We start from the raw sequence: 15,320 nt of genomic DNA, 5'->3' as shown, positions 1-15,320 counted from the left end.
AACGAAAGAAAAAAAAGAAGAAGAACAGAAAGAAGAAGAAAGAATGAAAAGAAAGAAAAGAAAAGAAAGAAAGAAAAAGAAAGAAAGAAAGAAAGAAAGAAAGACAAGAAAAGAGAAGAAATAAAGAAAGAAAGAAAGAAAGTAAGAAAGAAAGAAAGAAAGAAAGAAAGAAAGAAAGAAAGGAAGGAAGGAAGGAAGGAAGGAAGGAAGGAAGAAAGGATGAATAACAGAACCCAAAGAAGGAATCTACAGCAGAGATCCAGAGGAACCTACGAGACAAGGGAGCTCAGGGACTCCAGAAAGGTCTATGGTTAGTAACTTTAATGGGACAGGAAGAGTTAAAGTGAGAGACAGGCAGAGAGAGGAGAGAGAGGGAAAGACAGGATCCCAGTGTGTCAGTCTAAGCCTATAGCAGCATAACTAAGACCTGGTCCAAGCCTGATCCAGCTCTAACAATGAGCTTTATCAAAAAGGAAAGTTTGAAGCCTACTCTTAAAAGTAGAGAGGGTGTAGATGCACCTAGTGATGGGAATTCAGACTCGTTCAATGATCCAGATCAAGAGCAAGAACCGTCTCTTTGGCTCTCAAACTGCTCATCCTCCCACCATTGTGGCTTTAAGTCTTTCAAAACCTTCCATCAGGCGACTCTCCAGCTCAGAGTAGATTCATGTTTTCGCAGTCAGGTAACGCAAACTTACTACTTTAAAGAAAACAACATTTAAAAGAAGTTAAAGCTCCAGTGAGGAACTTTTGGTTTGTCTCAACTTTGGCGCCCCCTGTGGACAAAGTGATACCTCTTATCGCTCGTCCTGTACATGTAAAAGTAGTGTTTCCAGACAAAGCTCTTCATCCTGAGAGCTTTTAAAGCTCCTCACTGACTAGTTGACGTGTCCAGTCTGGTCTGGACGGCCTGGATTTCGAGGTTTTTGTGGCTTCTGACAGAGTGAGGTGAGCTGTTTCCATCGCAGGCTTTGAAGCATTAATTAAAGAAAAAGATGTTTCCTTTAAAATACCATCAGAGCAAAATTTGCAGCATTTCTCTTTTTCATTTAGCCAATCAGAAATCTATTAATGCCAAACTTGTAAACACAGCCGCTCATTACTTTCAGTTTGTTCTGATGTTGATGTCACGTATATATTTCTGTGTCTTCGCTGCGTTCCCATTAGTTCTGATATTTCCAATTCACGTCTGCACTCATGCAAAGTGTGGAATGAGCTTTCCCCTGCCTGCAGCGTAAACTCTGCACACTTTAAATGAGATTCATAACGATGATGAAAATAATCAAACGTCAGTAAAGAGCGGTGTTGTTGTGGGGAGTCGGGGCAGCTCCCCTCGTCCTCTCCTCCGTGAAACTGAGCGAGTAATTTTCCCTGACAGGAGAACAAGCCGTAATGATGGGTTTCCTTTTTCCATCTGTTTTACTCTCTGCTCTCTGAGGATCCAAACGAGAGCAGATTCTACTCTTTGTAGACGTTTCTGGTGTTCCTCTTCCTCTCTGAGGATGAAGAAGTATTTTCCGTCCTCTCATTACCGACCTGTTTGCTTTCTTAAATTGCCCGTATTGGTCTTTTTCCTGGATGAAAGAAAAGCTTTGATAAAGGGAGATGTATTTTGTTTTCTTGGACTCTTTCGCAAAAACAAACCATTAAAAAAAAAGATGATCACTCTTCTTCTCTTCAGGTCCATGGGGAGTCTGCAGCAGGCGCTGGTGTGCTTCGAGAAGCGTCTGGTGGTGGCTCATGAGCTGGGCGGTGAAGGAGGAGGGAAGGCTCAGGCGTACTGGGAGCTGGGCACCTTACACAGCCAGCTGGGGAACTACGAGCAGGCCCTGTCCTGCCTGGAGCACCAGCTGAACATCGCACGCACAGCCGGGGTGAGGGTTTTGTCTCAGCTCTTCTCTCCTTCCTGAATGTGACAAATAATCTTTCTTTAAATGAAAAGAACATAATGCACAGAAGACGTAATAAATCCTTCTCTCCCTGTCAGGATAAATCCCTGGAGGCTGAGGCGAGTGATGCGCTCGGGGGTGTTTATCAGCTGATGGCAGACAACGAGACAGCGCTACAGGTTTGTGCAGATTCACACAACATCATGAGTCAGGGCTTTCTGCTGAAATTCAAAGACACACTTTAAATCTTCTACTCTTACTCTCTGAGAGTTAGTCAAGGACAACTTTCAGTACAGTGAAAACAAACACTCCTTTATTCTAAGAGTTAAAGCTCCTGGAATCACCTCTCTCTCCTCCTGCAGTGGCACCAAAGAGCGTTGGACATCGCCGAGCAGACCGGGTGTGTGAGGAGCCAGGGTCGATCCTACGGAAACCTGGGACTGACCTACGAAGCTTTAGGGAACTACGAGCGGGCCGTGGTCTTCCAGGAGCAGCACCTGAGTGTGGCGGCTCAGACCAACGACCTCATCGCTAAAACTCTGGCGTACGGGAGTCTGGGGAGGATTCACCACGCTCTGCAGAACTCTGCTCAGGCCGTGATGTACCTGCAGGAAGGTGAGGAACTGGACTGTTGGATGAGATGCTTCATGTGTCTGTTTTAAACATCTCCTTAAAGTTCAGAAGCATCTGGTTTGATAACGTTTGATAAAGCTGTCAGAAAGTGAGTCTCACTCTCACCTTCCCCTGCAGCCATTCTCTGGCTCCTAACTTTGATCTGCATGTCAGTGTCTTATTTAAAAGTCAGAGCTGTTTAGGTCTGAATACTCTGAGCTGTGTTCAGGAGCATGGAACGTATTCATGAGGTTAATAGAAGAAGAAGAAGAAGAAGAAGAAGAAGAAGCTCAGGTGTTTACCCTGCAGTGTTTTCTCCTGCAGGCAGGTTGTTGTCAATAATCTGGTGTGGTTGAACTTCTGACTGGACCGTTCTCTGAAACACATCCAACCTCTCTTCAGTTCAAACCTGTCAGAGTCTCTAATACAAGATAAAGACCTCCTGACCCGGTGAAAACAGCACTCCCACACTCTTCATGCTACCAATGTTTAGTTATGTCACATCAAGAGACGTTACGTCACATTATTACATTAACACATGTTATGTCACGCCACTTCCTGTAACGCTGCTTCAGATAACGCCATGTCATGACATGCAATATGACGTCATGCTGTCACTTTAAGTCAAGTGGAAAACATCATGTCACATTAGGTCACTTTATGCCATTCACATCATGTTGTTACGTAGTGTTATGCTGTTACGTTACACTGTTAAGTTGCCCTGTTACACTACACTGTAACGCTGTAACGCTAGGCTGTTACGCTAGGCTGTTACACTAGGCTACATTATGTTGTTGCATTAAACAGTTGCGTTGCGCCGCTGCGTTGCGCCGCTGCGTTGCGCCGCTGCGTTGCGCCGCTGCGTTGCGCCGCTGCGTTGCGCCGCTGCGTTGCGCCGCTGCGTTGCGCCGCTGCGTTGCGTCGCTGCGTTGCGCCGCTGCATTGCGTCGCTGCGTTGCGCCGCTGCATTGCGTCGCTGCGTTGCGTTGCGTCGCGTTGCGTCGCGTTGCGTCGCGTTGCGTCGCGTTGCGTCGCGTTGCGTCGCGTTGCGTCGCGTTGCGTCGCTGCCTTGCGTTGCTGCCTTGCGTTGCTGCGTTGCGCCGCTCGTTTCGTTGCGCCGCTTGTTTCGTTGCGCCGCTGCGCTGCGTTGCCCCGCTGCGTTGCGCCGCTGCGTTGCACCGCTGCGTTGCACCGCTGCGTTGCGCCCATGCGTTGCGCTGCTGCGTTGCGGCGCTGCGTTGCGGCGCTGCGTTGCGGCGCTGCGTTGCGGCGCTGCGTTGCGCCGCTGCGTTGCGTCGCTGCGTTGCGTCGCTGCCTTGCGTCGCTGCCTTGCGTTGCTGCCTTGCGTTGCTGCGTTGCGCCGCTCGTTTCGTTGCGCCGCTTGTTTCGTTGCGCCGCTGCGTTGCACCGCTGCGTTGCACCGCTGCGTTGCACCGCTGCGTTGCACCGCTGCGTTGCACCGCTGCGTTGCGCTACCTTGTTACACTAAGAGCTGTTTTTTTTTTAAAGTTATATATTTTTTGGCCTTTTTGCCTTTATTTGATAGGACAGCTGAGGAGAGACAGGAAATGTGGGGAGTAGATAGTGTAGATAGCGGGGGAAGACATGCAGGAAATGGTCAACCGTCCGGGAATTGAACCGGCGACCCCTGTGACGAGGACTGTAGCCTCTGTATGTGGGGCGCTTAGATGGCTAGGCCACCAGCGCCCCACTAAGAGCTGTTTTTGATTCAGTTAATGGAGCAGTATCAGTCGTTGCATTTTCACACAGAACTCTGATACTTAAATCAGTTATTAGGATTTCTTCACTTGGGAAAGTATCAGTCTGTGATTCTGAAGTCATTTTTAAAACAGAAGTGAAAGAGTTAAACAGACAAATGTTAAAATCATTGAAGAGATATTTGCTTTATTTATGAATGCCTGTTAGACATCACGGTCACACTTTGTCAGATTCCTTCAGTTTTAATTGATCATTAACTCACCAAGCAACGTCAAAATTGGAAGCGGGGTTGAGGTAAGGACAGAGACTTCCATATGAGTGCCTCCAATTAACCTCCCAAAAATGAACACAGATACAAAACATCACAGGAGCACACAGAAACATCCAGAGGAGCATGAATCCAAACTCGCTGTTTGATGAGATTCGTCTCAATCTGAGAGTCTAATGAGAACTAATTACAACCTGTCACGACTGTCTGCTCGCGCTCAGCGGGGAGACTAGACGTATCGGAGACAAACTGAAGAGCAGACAGAATACCAGAGCTTTGAGTCAGACGGATGAAAAGAGAGAAAGACGAGAGAAACAATGAGAGAAGAAGAATGGCAAATGTGAGCACCCGGGGCGCGCAGCAACAGTTGTCATGAGCGTCAAAGAAGCAGGACTTTCAAAGAGATGATGCTCACACCGGCCTCCAGCAGCGAGGGTCTCATCTGCATCTCCTTCTGTCTCTCTCCTCCCCTTCCTCCTCCTCCTCCTCCTCCTCTTCCTCCTCCTCTTCCTCCTCCTCTTCCTCCTCCTCTTCCTCAGGTCTGCGTCTGGCGGAGCAGTTAGGTCGGAGAGAAGATGAAGCTAAGATACGCCATCGACTCGGCCTGTCGCTGTGGGCGGGAGGGAACCTGGAAGAGGCTCAACATCAGGTGTGTGTGCGTGTGTGTGTGTGTGTGTGTGTGTGTGTGTGTGTGTGTGTGTGTGTGTGTGTGTGTGTGTGTGTGTGTGTAGCTTACAGGTATATATCAGAATCAATGGGCCAAGCAGAAATCATATTCACAGATACTGCCTTGATGTTGTGGTGCATTAATATCAGAACTAACACTAAGAGAAAATATCTGAGCTCTGTTTTGTTTTGTTTTTTTAAAGTTATATTTTTGGCCTTTTTGCCTTTATTTGAGAGGACAGCTGAAGAGAGACAGGACATGTGGGGAGTAGAGAGAGGGGGGAAGACATGCAGGAAATGGTCAACCGCCAGGTATCAAACCGGCGACCCCTGTGACGAGGACTGTAGCCTCTGTATGTGGGGCGCTTAGACCGCTAGGCCACCAGCGCCCCTAACTGAGTTCAATTTATCTACATTTTTTATAATAATTCTTAATTTTTTTCTAAATGTGACTTTATTTCTGCAGAGAATGTTAAACTTAATTCTAAAAGGTTTGATTTTTAAAGGAACTTTAAAGCTGGGGTTGGTAGTCTTTGAAAGCTAGCATGAATTTGAATGTAGCATTTCCTCAGGACTCCGTCTAACCCCTCCCCTCCTCCCTCGGAGCTCCTCCAAAACCACGCCCCCCCCCGCTCACATGCATGAGCACCGCTGACTTGCGACCATATGATGGTGACTGATTCAAAACCGGTCCTCACCAAAACATTCTCATAGTGAAAGTTAAAAACACAAACAAACATGGCTGCTGTTAGTACTCACAACTGTCATGCTAGCATTATCCAGTTGTACCGGTGACACGATATCAGGAGGAAAGTTATAACACATATATAACACTGTAACAGCTCTACTGTTTGTTAAACCTGTTCAGTGTAGATGTTCTTAATTCCTACAGTGTTGACGGTCAGTGAAGGCATCAGGAGAGGTGTAGAGTGTGTGAGCGGGAGAGAGGAGAGACAAGAGGAGAAGTTCTTCATTCATTCAAACATTGATTGTTGCTTTGTTGGTTGGCGTGGTAACGGCCGACAGTGACCGGTTATTAAAGATCAATGTGTTCAAGACTCAGCTCGTCATCACTACAGCATTTCTGTAGGACTTACTGAATGTCATTCATTCTTCTGCTTGTCAGAGCCCCGTGGTGAGAGCTTTTTAGACTACAGTACAGTCCTGAGCAAAGACCCTCATGGGGTCAGAGGGGACAGGCCTGAGGTCGAGTGAGAGGGACAGTCAGTAGAGTCAGGGGAAGTAGAGGCAGGAGACGGGGACTCAGAGTACACGCCGGGGAAGTGTACGCTCTGCAGGAGGCGGGTAGAACGGCAGGACGGGATCTGATTGGTTTCATCATTGGCTCCTGATGGCAGGGATTGGTTGGTGTTTTCCCAGGTTTACTCCGGCTGTAGATAGCAGCTTTTCTTCACTCTTTTTTAAGAACACATTATGTATTGATTACCATCAGGACATAAAGATCATTTTAACCAGTATGACAAAAAGTGGATCTAAATCTGATTACCAACCCCAGCTTTAAAGCTCCTTGCAGGAACTTTTAGTCTGTGTCAGATTTGGCGCCCTCTTGTGGACAAATCACACCTCTTAATTCTCTGCTGATTTTGCACCATACAATATTGACATCATTTCTGCATTATTACTAATGTCACTTCAGATTTTGAAGTCCCCTTCGAACACCTCTGCAGTTTTCTTTAATGCAGGACTTGAACTAAACTGGGTGAAATATACTGACATGAACTAACAGGGTCCTGACATATCTTTACTGATACATTTCACCAGCTTTTCTGTGTCTTTGAGAAACATTTTCAAGATCAAAATTGTCTTAATATAAAATCTGTGTCAGTCTACAACAGTTTATCTTTACTGGAATGTATCACAAGCTTTGTGGTTTGATTTAAGGTAAACATCTGTTGAAGTTAGACTCACACACCACTCAGATGTAAACGGAGTATACTCTGTTATTCAGGTCATTGTGGAGACATTTTCATGACTTTTCCAAGATGATTGTGTAAGTGTAGTGACACCTTGTGGAGAGTTTTGGAACAGAATGATCCTGCAGGGATGAAATGTTGATTTGTAACTGAATCAGCTGCATGACAGCAATTATTTAAGAAACAGAAATAAGAGATAAATTAAAGGAAATTCTGACATGAGTGGAGGAATTTAAAAAAACAGGTGCTGAAGAGTCACGTCTTCCTTCACCGCGGTCAGATCTGAACCTGGATTTCAAAGGGTGTATATGTGACTGTCACTGTGATGAGTTTTTGTGTTCTGTGTGTTTCAGCTGTACAGAGCGTCTGTGTTGTTTGAGACGATCCGTCATGAGACTCAGCACAACACGGATTACAAACTCTCCCTGTTTGATCTGCAAACCAGCTCGTACCAGGCCCTCCAGAGGGTCCTCGTCAGCCTGGGTGAGCTCCCTCTCCTCCTGTGTCTCTATTTGTTGTACAGTATGAATCTGTTCTCACCTCCCCTCTCTCTTCTTCACTTTCTCTTTTTCTCTTTATGTGTTATTATTAATGTCTGTTTCACGTCTCAGGTCGGCATGATGAGGCTTTAGCGATAGCGGAGCGAGGGCGAACCCGAGCCTTCGCCGACCTCCTGGTCGAGCGTCAGAAAGGTTGTCAGTCCGCATCGAGCGCCGATCCTTACATCCCGGTTACCGTGGAGAACATCCTGGAGACGGTGAACGCTCAGAGGGCCGTGGTCCTCTACTACTCTCTGGCTGGGAGCTTCCTCTACAGCTGGCTGATCGCACCTGGAACAGGTACACAAAAAACCTGGACTATGACATGGAGGATTAGGATTTCTACCACCATCATAACTGATGGATGGATGGATGGATTGGTGGATAGAGGGATGGATGCATGGATTGATTGCAGTGTGGATGGATAAAAGGGTAGACAGATAAATAGATGGATGGTGGATGGATGGATTAAGGAAGAATGTATGGATAGATAAATGGATGGATGGATGGTTGAAAGAATGGATGGATGGATGGATGGATGGATGGATGGATGGATGGTTGAAAGAATGGATGGATGGTGGAATGGATGGATGGATGGATGGTTGAAAGAATGGATGGATGGATGGATGGTTGAAAGAATGGATGGATGGATGGATGGATGGATGGATGGATGGTGGAATGGATGGATGGTGGAATGGATGGATGGATGGATGGTTGAAAGAATGGATGGATGGATGGATGGATGGATGGATGGATGGATGGTTGAAAGAATGGATGGATGGATGGATGGATGGATGGATGGATGGATGGATGGATGGATGGATGGATGGATGGATGGATGGTTGAATGGATGGATGGATGGATGGATGGATGGATGGTTGAATGAATGGATGGATGGAGGGTTGAAAGAATGGATGGATGGATGGTTGAAAGAATGGATGGATGGATGGTTGAAAGAATGGATGGATGGATGGATGGATGAATGGATGTATAAATGGATGGATGGAAAAAAGAATAAATTGATCGCTTAATAAACGAGCAGATGGATGAATAGATGGATTGATGAATGGAGGGATGGCCAAAAATAGATAGATTGATAGATAGATAGATAGATAGATAGATAGATGGATAGATAGATAGATAGATAGATAGATAGATAGATAGATAGATAGATAGATAGATAGATAGATAGATAGATAGATAGATAGATAGATAGATAGATAGATAGATAGATAGATGGATGTCTTTTTTCAGAAGTGTCTTTAAAGACGACTCTAACATCACAAATCTTGAGTTTGTAAATTCTGAGTTCTTGGATTATCCCTCCTCTCTCTCTCTCTCTCTCTCTCTCTCTCTCTCTCTCTCTCTCTCTCTCTCTCTCTCTCTCTCTCTCTCTCTCTCTTCACTCTGTAATATAAAGAAAGAGCTCTAACCTCAGAGCTCAGAGCGGTCTGCCCGAGGCGTCGTGAAGCTCGTCTCTGAGAGAGGACGGCGAGAAGCCTCTTCTTCTTCTGCTCTGACATTAACTGAGCACTCAGAGCGCTCCTGACTCTCAGTGGATGAACCTGTTTATTTCAGACTCCCTGTGAAGCCTCTTCTTCTGCTCTGACATTAACTGAGCACTCAGAGCGCTCCTGACTCTCAGTGGATGAACCTGTTTATTTCAGACTCCCTGTGAAGCCTCTTCTTCTGCTCTGACATTAACTGAGCACTCAGTGCGCTCCTGACTCTCAGTGGATGAACCTGTTTATTTCAGACTCCCTGTGAAGCCTCTTCTTCTGCTCTGACATTAACTGAGCACTCAGAGCGCTCCTGACTCTCAGTGGATGAACCTGTTTATTTCAGACTCCCTGTGAAGCCTCTTCTTCTTCTGCTCTGACATTAACTGAGCACTCAGAGCGCTCCTGACTCTCAGTGGATGAACCTGTTTATGTCAGACTCCCTGTGAAGCCTCTTCTTCTTCTGCTCTGACATTAACTGAGCACTCAGAGCGCTCCTGACCCTCAGTGGATGAACCTGTTTATTTCAGACTCCCTGTGAAGCCTCCTCTGAGGACCTGCCTGTCCTGACATTTGAGGACATTTATGAACAAAAGGAAACAAACCTTTGAGTTTGACCCTCGTGACTTCACGGCTTCGTCTCCGGCTGCGTCACTGTGTCATTTATCACAGCGTCTGAGTTCCCTCGCTAACAGGCTGTAGACTTTCAGCCTGGTTAATAATTTACATATTTTCCAAACTCTGCCCTGCATACTGAGTTTGAAGTCATTTTGTATGCAGACTGTGTTTCAGAGTCCTGCTAGACCAGCTTTATGATCTCTGTCCCAGTTTCTCCAGTTATTTTGGTGTACCAAACCCAGCACATGCACACGCACTCCATCATGCTCTAATCCCCTCTGGGTTTCCATAATGCTTCCACAGGTATCGTGAAGTTTAACGAGGTGTACCTGGGAGAGGTCGGGGCGGAGACGTCGGAGCTGCAGGATGGAGGTGGGAGTCCACAGGGCGGAGGAGGAGGAGGAGGAGGACCTTTGTCTCTGGATCAATACATCAGCAACGCCAGAGAGGCTCTGGGTCTGGACAGCCACTACAGCAGGTTTCTGCTTCTTTCTTCATCAACACAATTACACTATGACATGATTTGATTCTGTTTGCATCAAACAAACCTTTTTACATCGATTCACAAAACAGGAACATAAATAAATAAGAAAACAAAGATTTTATCCACCAAGGGGACATGCAAAGACAAAGAGTATGCAATATTAATCACTCTGGTGATCCTGAAGCAGCTCCAGGAAGATGCTGCAGCTTTGAGCAAAATATCTAAAAAGAACTGGATTGTTTGTTATGAAATTTGGTTTCCACAATCTCTCACCAGCTGAAGATGAAGTTAAATACCTTGAAAGGGATCCCTTGACTTTTAATTTGATGCCCGAACTTCAATACAAATATTTTTAAATCCATTAGCGTTGTGTTTACAGCTGATGTTGTACATACTAAACATCAGCATCATGGTGTTTATGAGCGTGTTAGCATGCTGACTAAGCTTCAACATCTGGGTCTGAAAAATGAAGTAGAGAGCAAAAAGACTGCAGTTCCTCGAGCGTCCACTAGAGGCTGCTAAAAGCCCCAAAAAGAACTCCTTTAGAGCCTGTTTTTATATGCCTGTTTTTACATCACGATTATACAACGCAATATAAAAGAATAAGTATTTGATGTATCTCATCTCTATGGATGAGGATTAAGATAGCGGGCCAGTAAAAATTTTAAAATAAAAAAAGCTCTAATATTTGAATATTTAAAAAAATAATTAAATTAGTTAAAAAATGTCAGAAAAAAAATAAATACACATTTTTACTTTTACGCTTACCTCCCAAAAAATGTGTTAAGTGGCTTTAATCCTCTTCTGTACCTTAGAATGCCTGTTTATACATCACAATTCAACAATGTAGTACAGATGGAAAAAAATATATATATAATTTCTATGGAAGAAGATTAGGAGGGCGGGCCAGTAAAAAAAAAAAAAAAAAGCTCTAATATTTGAATATTTAAAAAGTTTTTAAATAAAATAAAAAATGTCAGATTTTTTTTTTTTTTTATAATTTTTACTTTTACACTTACCTCCCAAAAAAATGTGTTCAGTGGCTTTAATCCTCTTCTGTACATAAAATGCCTTTTTTTACATCACAATTAAACAACGTAGTACAGAAAAATATATATATATATAATTTCTGTGGAAGAAGATGAGGAGGGCGGGCCTGTAAATAACAAAACAAAAGAAACCCCCTTATATTTAATTATTATTTTTCAATTAAATAAAAGTTGCCAGAAAATAAGTAAATAATAATTTTCACCTCCCAAAAGATGTGTTCAGTGTTTTTAATCCTCTACTGTACATTTCTTTATACTGACCACTGTATGTGGAGTATGGAGTATTTATACAGCTCAGCTTTGATCATACTATGTGATTATATTAATGCCAAGTGTAACACATGATTCTACCCAGTAAGGGGCGTGGCTTAATTCACTCATAGGTGGCCTTAGCTCCGCCTCTTCTCCTGTTTCTAGACAGAAGTTAGTGAGTCAGCATTTCCCTCCATCTTTGGGCTTCTTAACGCCTCTTCAGAAACTCAAGGGTGATGTCACTGAGACTGCGTCCATCACGATGACCTTTAGTTACCTTAATAAAGCAGAACTTGAAAAGCAGAGTTTCCATGGGTTTAGTAAAAGTTATAAAATGAGCTGCATTCACACTTTAATCATGTTAAACATTAAGTAACATTTGGTCCTTTAAATCTCATCTGAAGGGGAGATTTCAGCATTTATGTGAAGCCCTCCTGCGTTAGTAAACAGCCTCAGAAAGCAGCCTCACTGTAGACTCTATAACTCTTCATCCTTATTCATTAAAACCCCGGAGAGGAGTGTGAATAAAAAAGACAGAGGAGCCACATGCTGCATGTCATCAGTCTTCCTCTTATACTGCTCTCTGCTGCCATATTTCCTTACTCTCAATTATCCTGCCCACAATTTCAGGCCTTGGTTGGCACCACGGACGACTTTGTAAATCACTACCATGTGTGGTGTCAGCAAATGTTCCTCCACACAAACTGCATCCCAACTTTCTATAAAAAACACGCTGCAGTGGGCTGACTGCAGGGATTCATTGTGTCTCTGTGTGTGTCTGTGTGACGATTATGACTCCTGCTCGTCCGCAGCACGAGAAGTATTTGCACATATGCAGCATTAAAACACTCTCCAAGCCGCCGGTGGAGTTTTACTGCCCTCTAGTTTGTATCCAGCAGCAGAAAGTGATATTTAAACACAAATCAAACGTCCTGGAGCCGAGAAAACTGCAGCCAGAGAGTCCCATAAAAAGTAATGGCTTCTTCTAATGATAAATTCAGTCCAGTCCATAAAGTCTGCAGAGTCCGCTGAGTAATTTCTGCAAAAACACTCGTATTATTATTTCATCAGCTTCCTGCATCCTGTCTGAAAACGTCCCTGAACGCATCGCTGGTGTTTAAATGTTAGTAATTATTCAGTGTGCTCGGTGTTTGTTGTAAACTGTAATGATGATGAGGATGTTTATTTTAGCTGCTGGAGACACACTTTAAAGAAAATAAAGCAGTGCACTGAAAATATTACAGCTCTGCTCTGAAGAAGAGAGTGTTTCCAGGCCCTGTTTTAATGTCTTACTATAAATCAGTCCATTGATTACTAAGATTACTTCATGCTTTATTGAATAAGGCTTAAAGATTGACAGAAACATCAGCAACACGTGAAGAAAATGTTGATTCTTCAGGTGTTTCTGGACCGGTGGATCCAGGGTCTAAATTTAGTTCAGGGGTAGATAATCTCCCCCTAAAAAGCCCCTGCTAGGGGGGTCGTACTTTTAAAGGTCCCAGGACTTTCAGGAGGGCGGGGCCTGCAATGCTGAACGTGTCTGATTGGTAGATTTACCTCAGTGTGTTTATTCCACCCTCCGTCCACAATAACATCACACACATCTGTGATTCTCTTGATTTCTCTTTCTTTCATTAGTTTTTATTTGTTCTATCTTTTTTGTATGTGTGTGTACTTTTCAAAAGAAGAAGCTGTGATTCTCTTGATTTAGCAGCTTGTAACAGTAGTCTTCTCTCAGCCCACCGTGAATGCGTCTCTCCTCCCGGTGTTCCGCTTTTAAAAGTGACCCTGTAAACTGGAGACCTTCAGCTGAACGTGTCAGTGTTTGTGGAGTTTACACAGCTGTTGAAACACAGAGGGAGTTCCTGGGAATGCAAACTAGTTTAGTTTTTATTAAGATTTCAAAATATCCTCATCAGATATTTAATGATGGTCTAAAGACGTTTATGAGGGATGCATCCGGCTGAGGGTCTCCAGTTAACAGGGTCGCTGTTTAAACCAAAACACCGGCCGATCTCTGCCACGGCTTTTTGAGTTCAAAAGGATTTTAAAGTCGTGTTGAAACGTCTTTGCTACTCACGCTTATCTCCTCTCACGTGTTGATTCATTCATTGCTTTTTTACATGTTTTTAACTGCAGGCACAACATTTTCACTTATTTTCAATTTTTTTCTGCTTTTGGAGCACAATTTCAAATTTGAGGAAAATTAATTTTTTCGACAGGCTCCAGGTCAACTTTTTTGTCCAATTTTTTTTGTCAAATTTTATTTTTCAAAAATGTAATTTTCAAAAAAAAATTGTCAAATTTTATTTTTCAAATCCTTTTTTTTTTCAAAAAAAAAAAAAATCCAAAATTTTTCTTGTGAACATTTCTTTTTTCAAGTTTTTTTTCAAATTCTTTTTATTTAATTTTTTTTTTCAAATTTTTCAAAAAACCATTCACAGTCATTGTTTTTTCCATCTGTGATTCTCTTGATTTCTCTTTCTTTCATTAGTTTTTATTTGTCCTATCTTTTTTGTATGTGTGTGTACTTTTCAAAAGAAGAAGCTGTGATTCTCTTGATTTAGCAGCTTGTAACAGTAGTCTTCTCTCAGCACACCGTGAATGCGTCTCTCCTCCCGGTGTTCCGCTTTTAAAAGTGACCCTGTAAACTGGAGACCTTCAGCTGAACGTGTCAGTGTTTGTGGAGTTTACACAGCTGTTGAAACACAGAGGGAGTTCCTGGGAATGCAAACTAGTTTAGTTTTTATTAAGATTTCAAAATATCCTCATCAGATATTTAATGATGGTCTAAAGACGTTTATGAGGGATGCATCCGGCTGAGGGTCTCCAGTTAACAGGGTCGCTGTTTAAACCAAAACACCGGCCGATCTCTGCCACGGCTTTTTGAGTTCAAAAGGATTTTAAAGTCGTGTTGAAACGTCTTTGCTACTCACGCTTATCTCCTCTCACGTGTTGATTCATTCATTGCTTTTTTACATGTTTTTAACTGCAGGCACAACATTTTCACTTATTTTCAATTTTTTTCTGCTTTTGGAGCACAATTTCAAATTTGAGGAAAATTAATTTTTTCGACAGGCTCCAGGTCAACTTTTTTGTCCAATTTTTTTTGTCAAATTTTATTTTTCAAAAATGTAATTTTCAAAAAAAAATTGTCAAATTTTATTTTTCAAATCCTTTTTTTTTTCAAAAAAAAAAAAAATCCAAAATTTTTCTTGTGAACATTTCTTTTTTCAAGTTTTTTTTCAAATTCTTTTTATTTAATTTTTTTTTTCAAATTTTTCAAAAAACCATTCACAGTCATTGTTTTTTCCATCTGTGATTCACTTGATTTCTCTTCCTTTCATTAGTTTTTATTTGTTCTATCTTTTTTGTATGTGTGTGTACTTTTCAAAAGAAGAAGCTGTGATTCTCTTGATTTAGCAGCTTGTAACAGTAGTCTTCTCTCAGCCCACCGTGAATGCGTCTCTCCTCCCGGTGTTCCGCTTTTAAAAGTGACCCTGTAAACTGGAGACCTTCAGCTGAACGTGTCAGTGTTTGTGGAGTTTACACAGCTGTTGAAACACAGAGGGAGTTCCTGGGAATGCAAACTAGTTTAGTTCGTATTAAGATTTCAAAATATCCTCATCAGATATTTAATGATGGTCTAAAGACGTTTATGAAGGATGCATCCGGCTGAGAGTCTCCAGTTAACAGGGTCGCAGTTTAAACCAAAACACCGGTCGATCTCTGCGATCACGGCTTTTTGAGTTCAAAAGGATTTTAAAGCCGTGTTGAAACGTCTTTGCTAC

General features: G+C 43.0%; 1 protein-coding gene across 1 annotated transcript in view; it reads left to right on the top strand.

The window, feature by feature from the left end:
* ttc28 (tetratricopeptide repeat domain 28) overlaps nucleotides 1-15,320 on the top strand; it is a 74,657-nt gene that overhangs the window by 49,601 nt on the left and 9,736 nt on the right. Inside the window, exons 3-10 of the mRNA XM_034710171.1 lie at nucleotides 896-948; nucleotides 1,682-1,874; nucleotides 1,988-2,068; nucleotides 2,252-2,504; nucleotides 5,028-5,137; nucleotides 7,442-7,571; nucleotides 7,700-7,927; nucleotides 10,048-10,222. Coding sequence (XP_034566062.1) covers nucleotides 896-948; nucleotides 1,682-1,874; nucleotides 1,988-2,068; nucleotides 2,252-2,504; nucleotides 5,028-5,137; nucleotides 7,442-7,571; nucleotides 7,700-7,927; nucleotides 10,048-10,222 — 1,223 coding nt within the window. The remainder of the gene's footprint in view (nucleotides 1-895; nucleotides 949-1,681; nucleotides 1,875-1,987; nucleotides 2,069-2,251; nucleotides 2,505-5,027; nucleotides 5,138-7,441; nucleotides 7,572-7,699; nucleotides 7,928-10,047; nucleotides 10,223-15,320) is intronic.

The sequence above is a fragment of the Notolabrus celidotus genome, chromosome 19 (genome assembly GCF_009762535.1).
Source record: "Notolabrus celidotus isolate fNotCel1 chromosome 19, fNotCel1.pri, whole genome shotgun sequence".
Classification (NCBI taxonomy): Eukaryota; Metazoa; Chordata; class Actinopteri; order Labriformes; family Labridae; genus Notolabrus; species Notolabrus celidotus.
The sequence above is the reverse complement of the archived record's forward strand: the minus strand, read 5'-3'. Positions and strand labels throughout refer to the sequence as shown.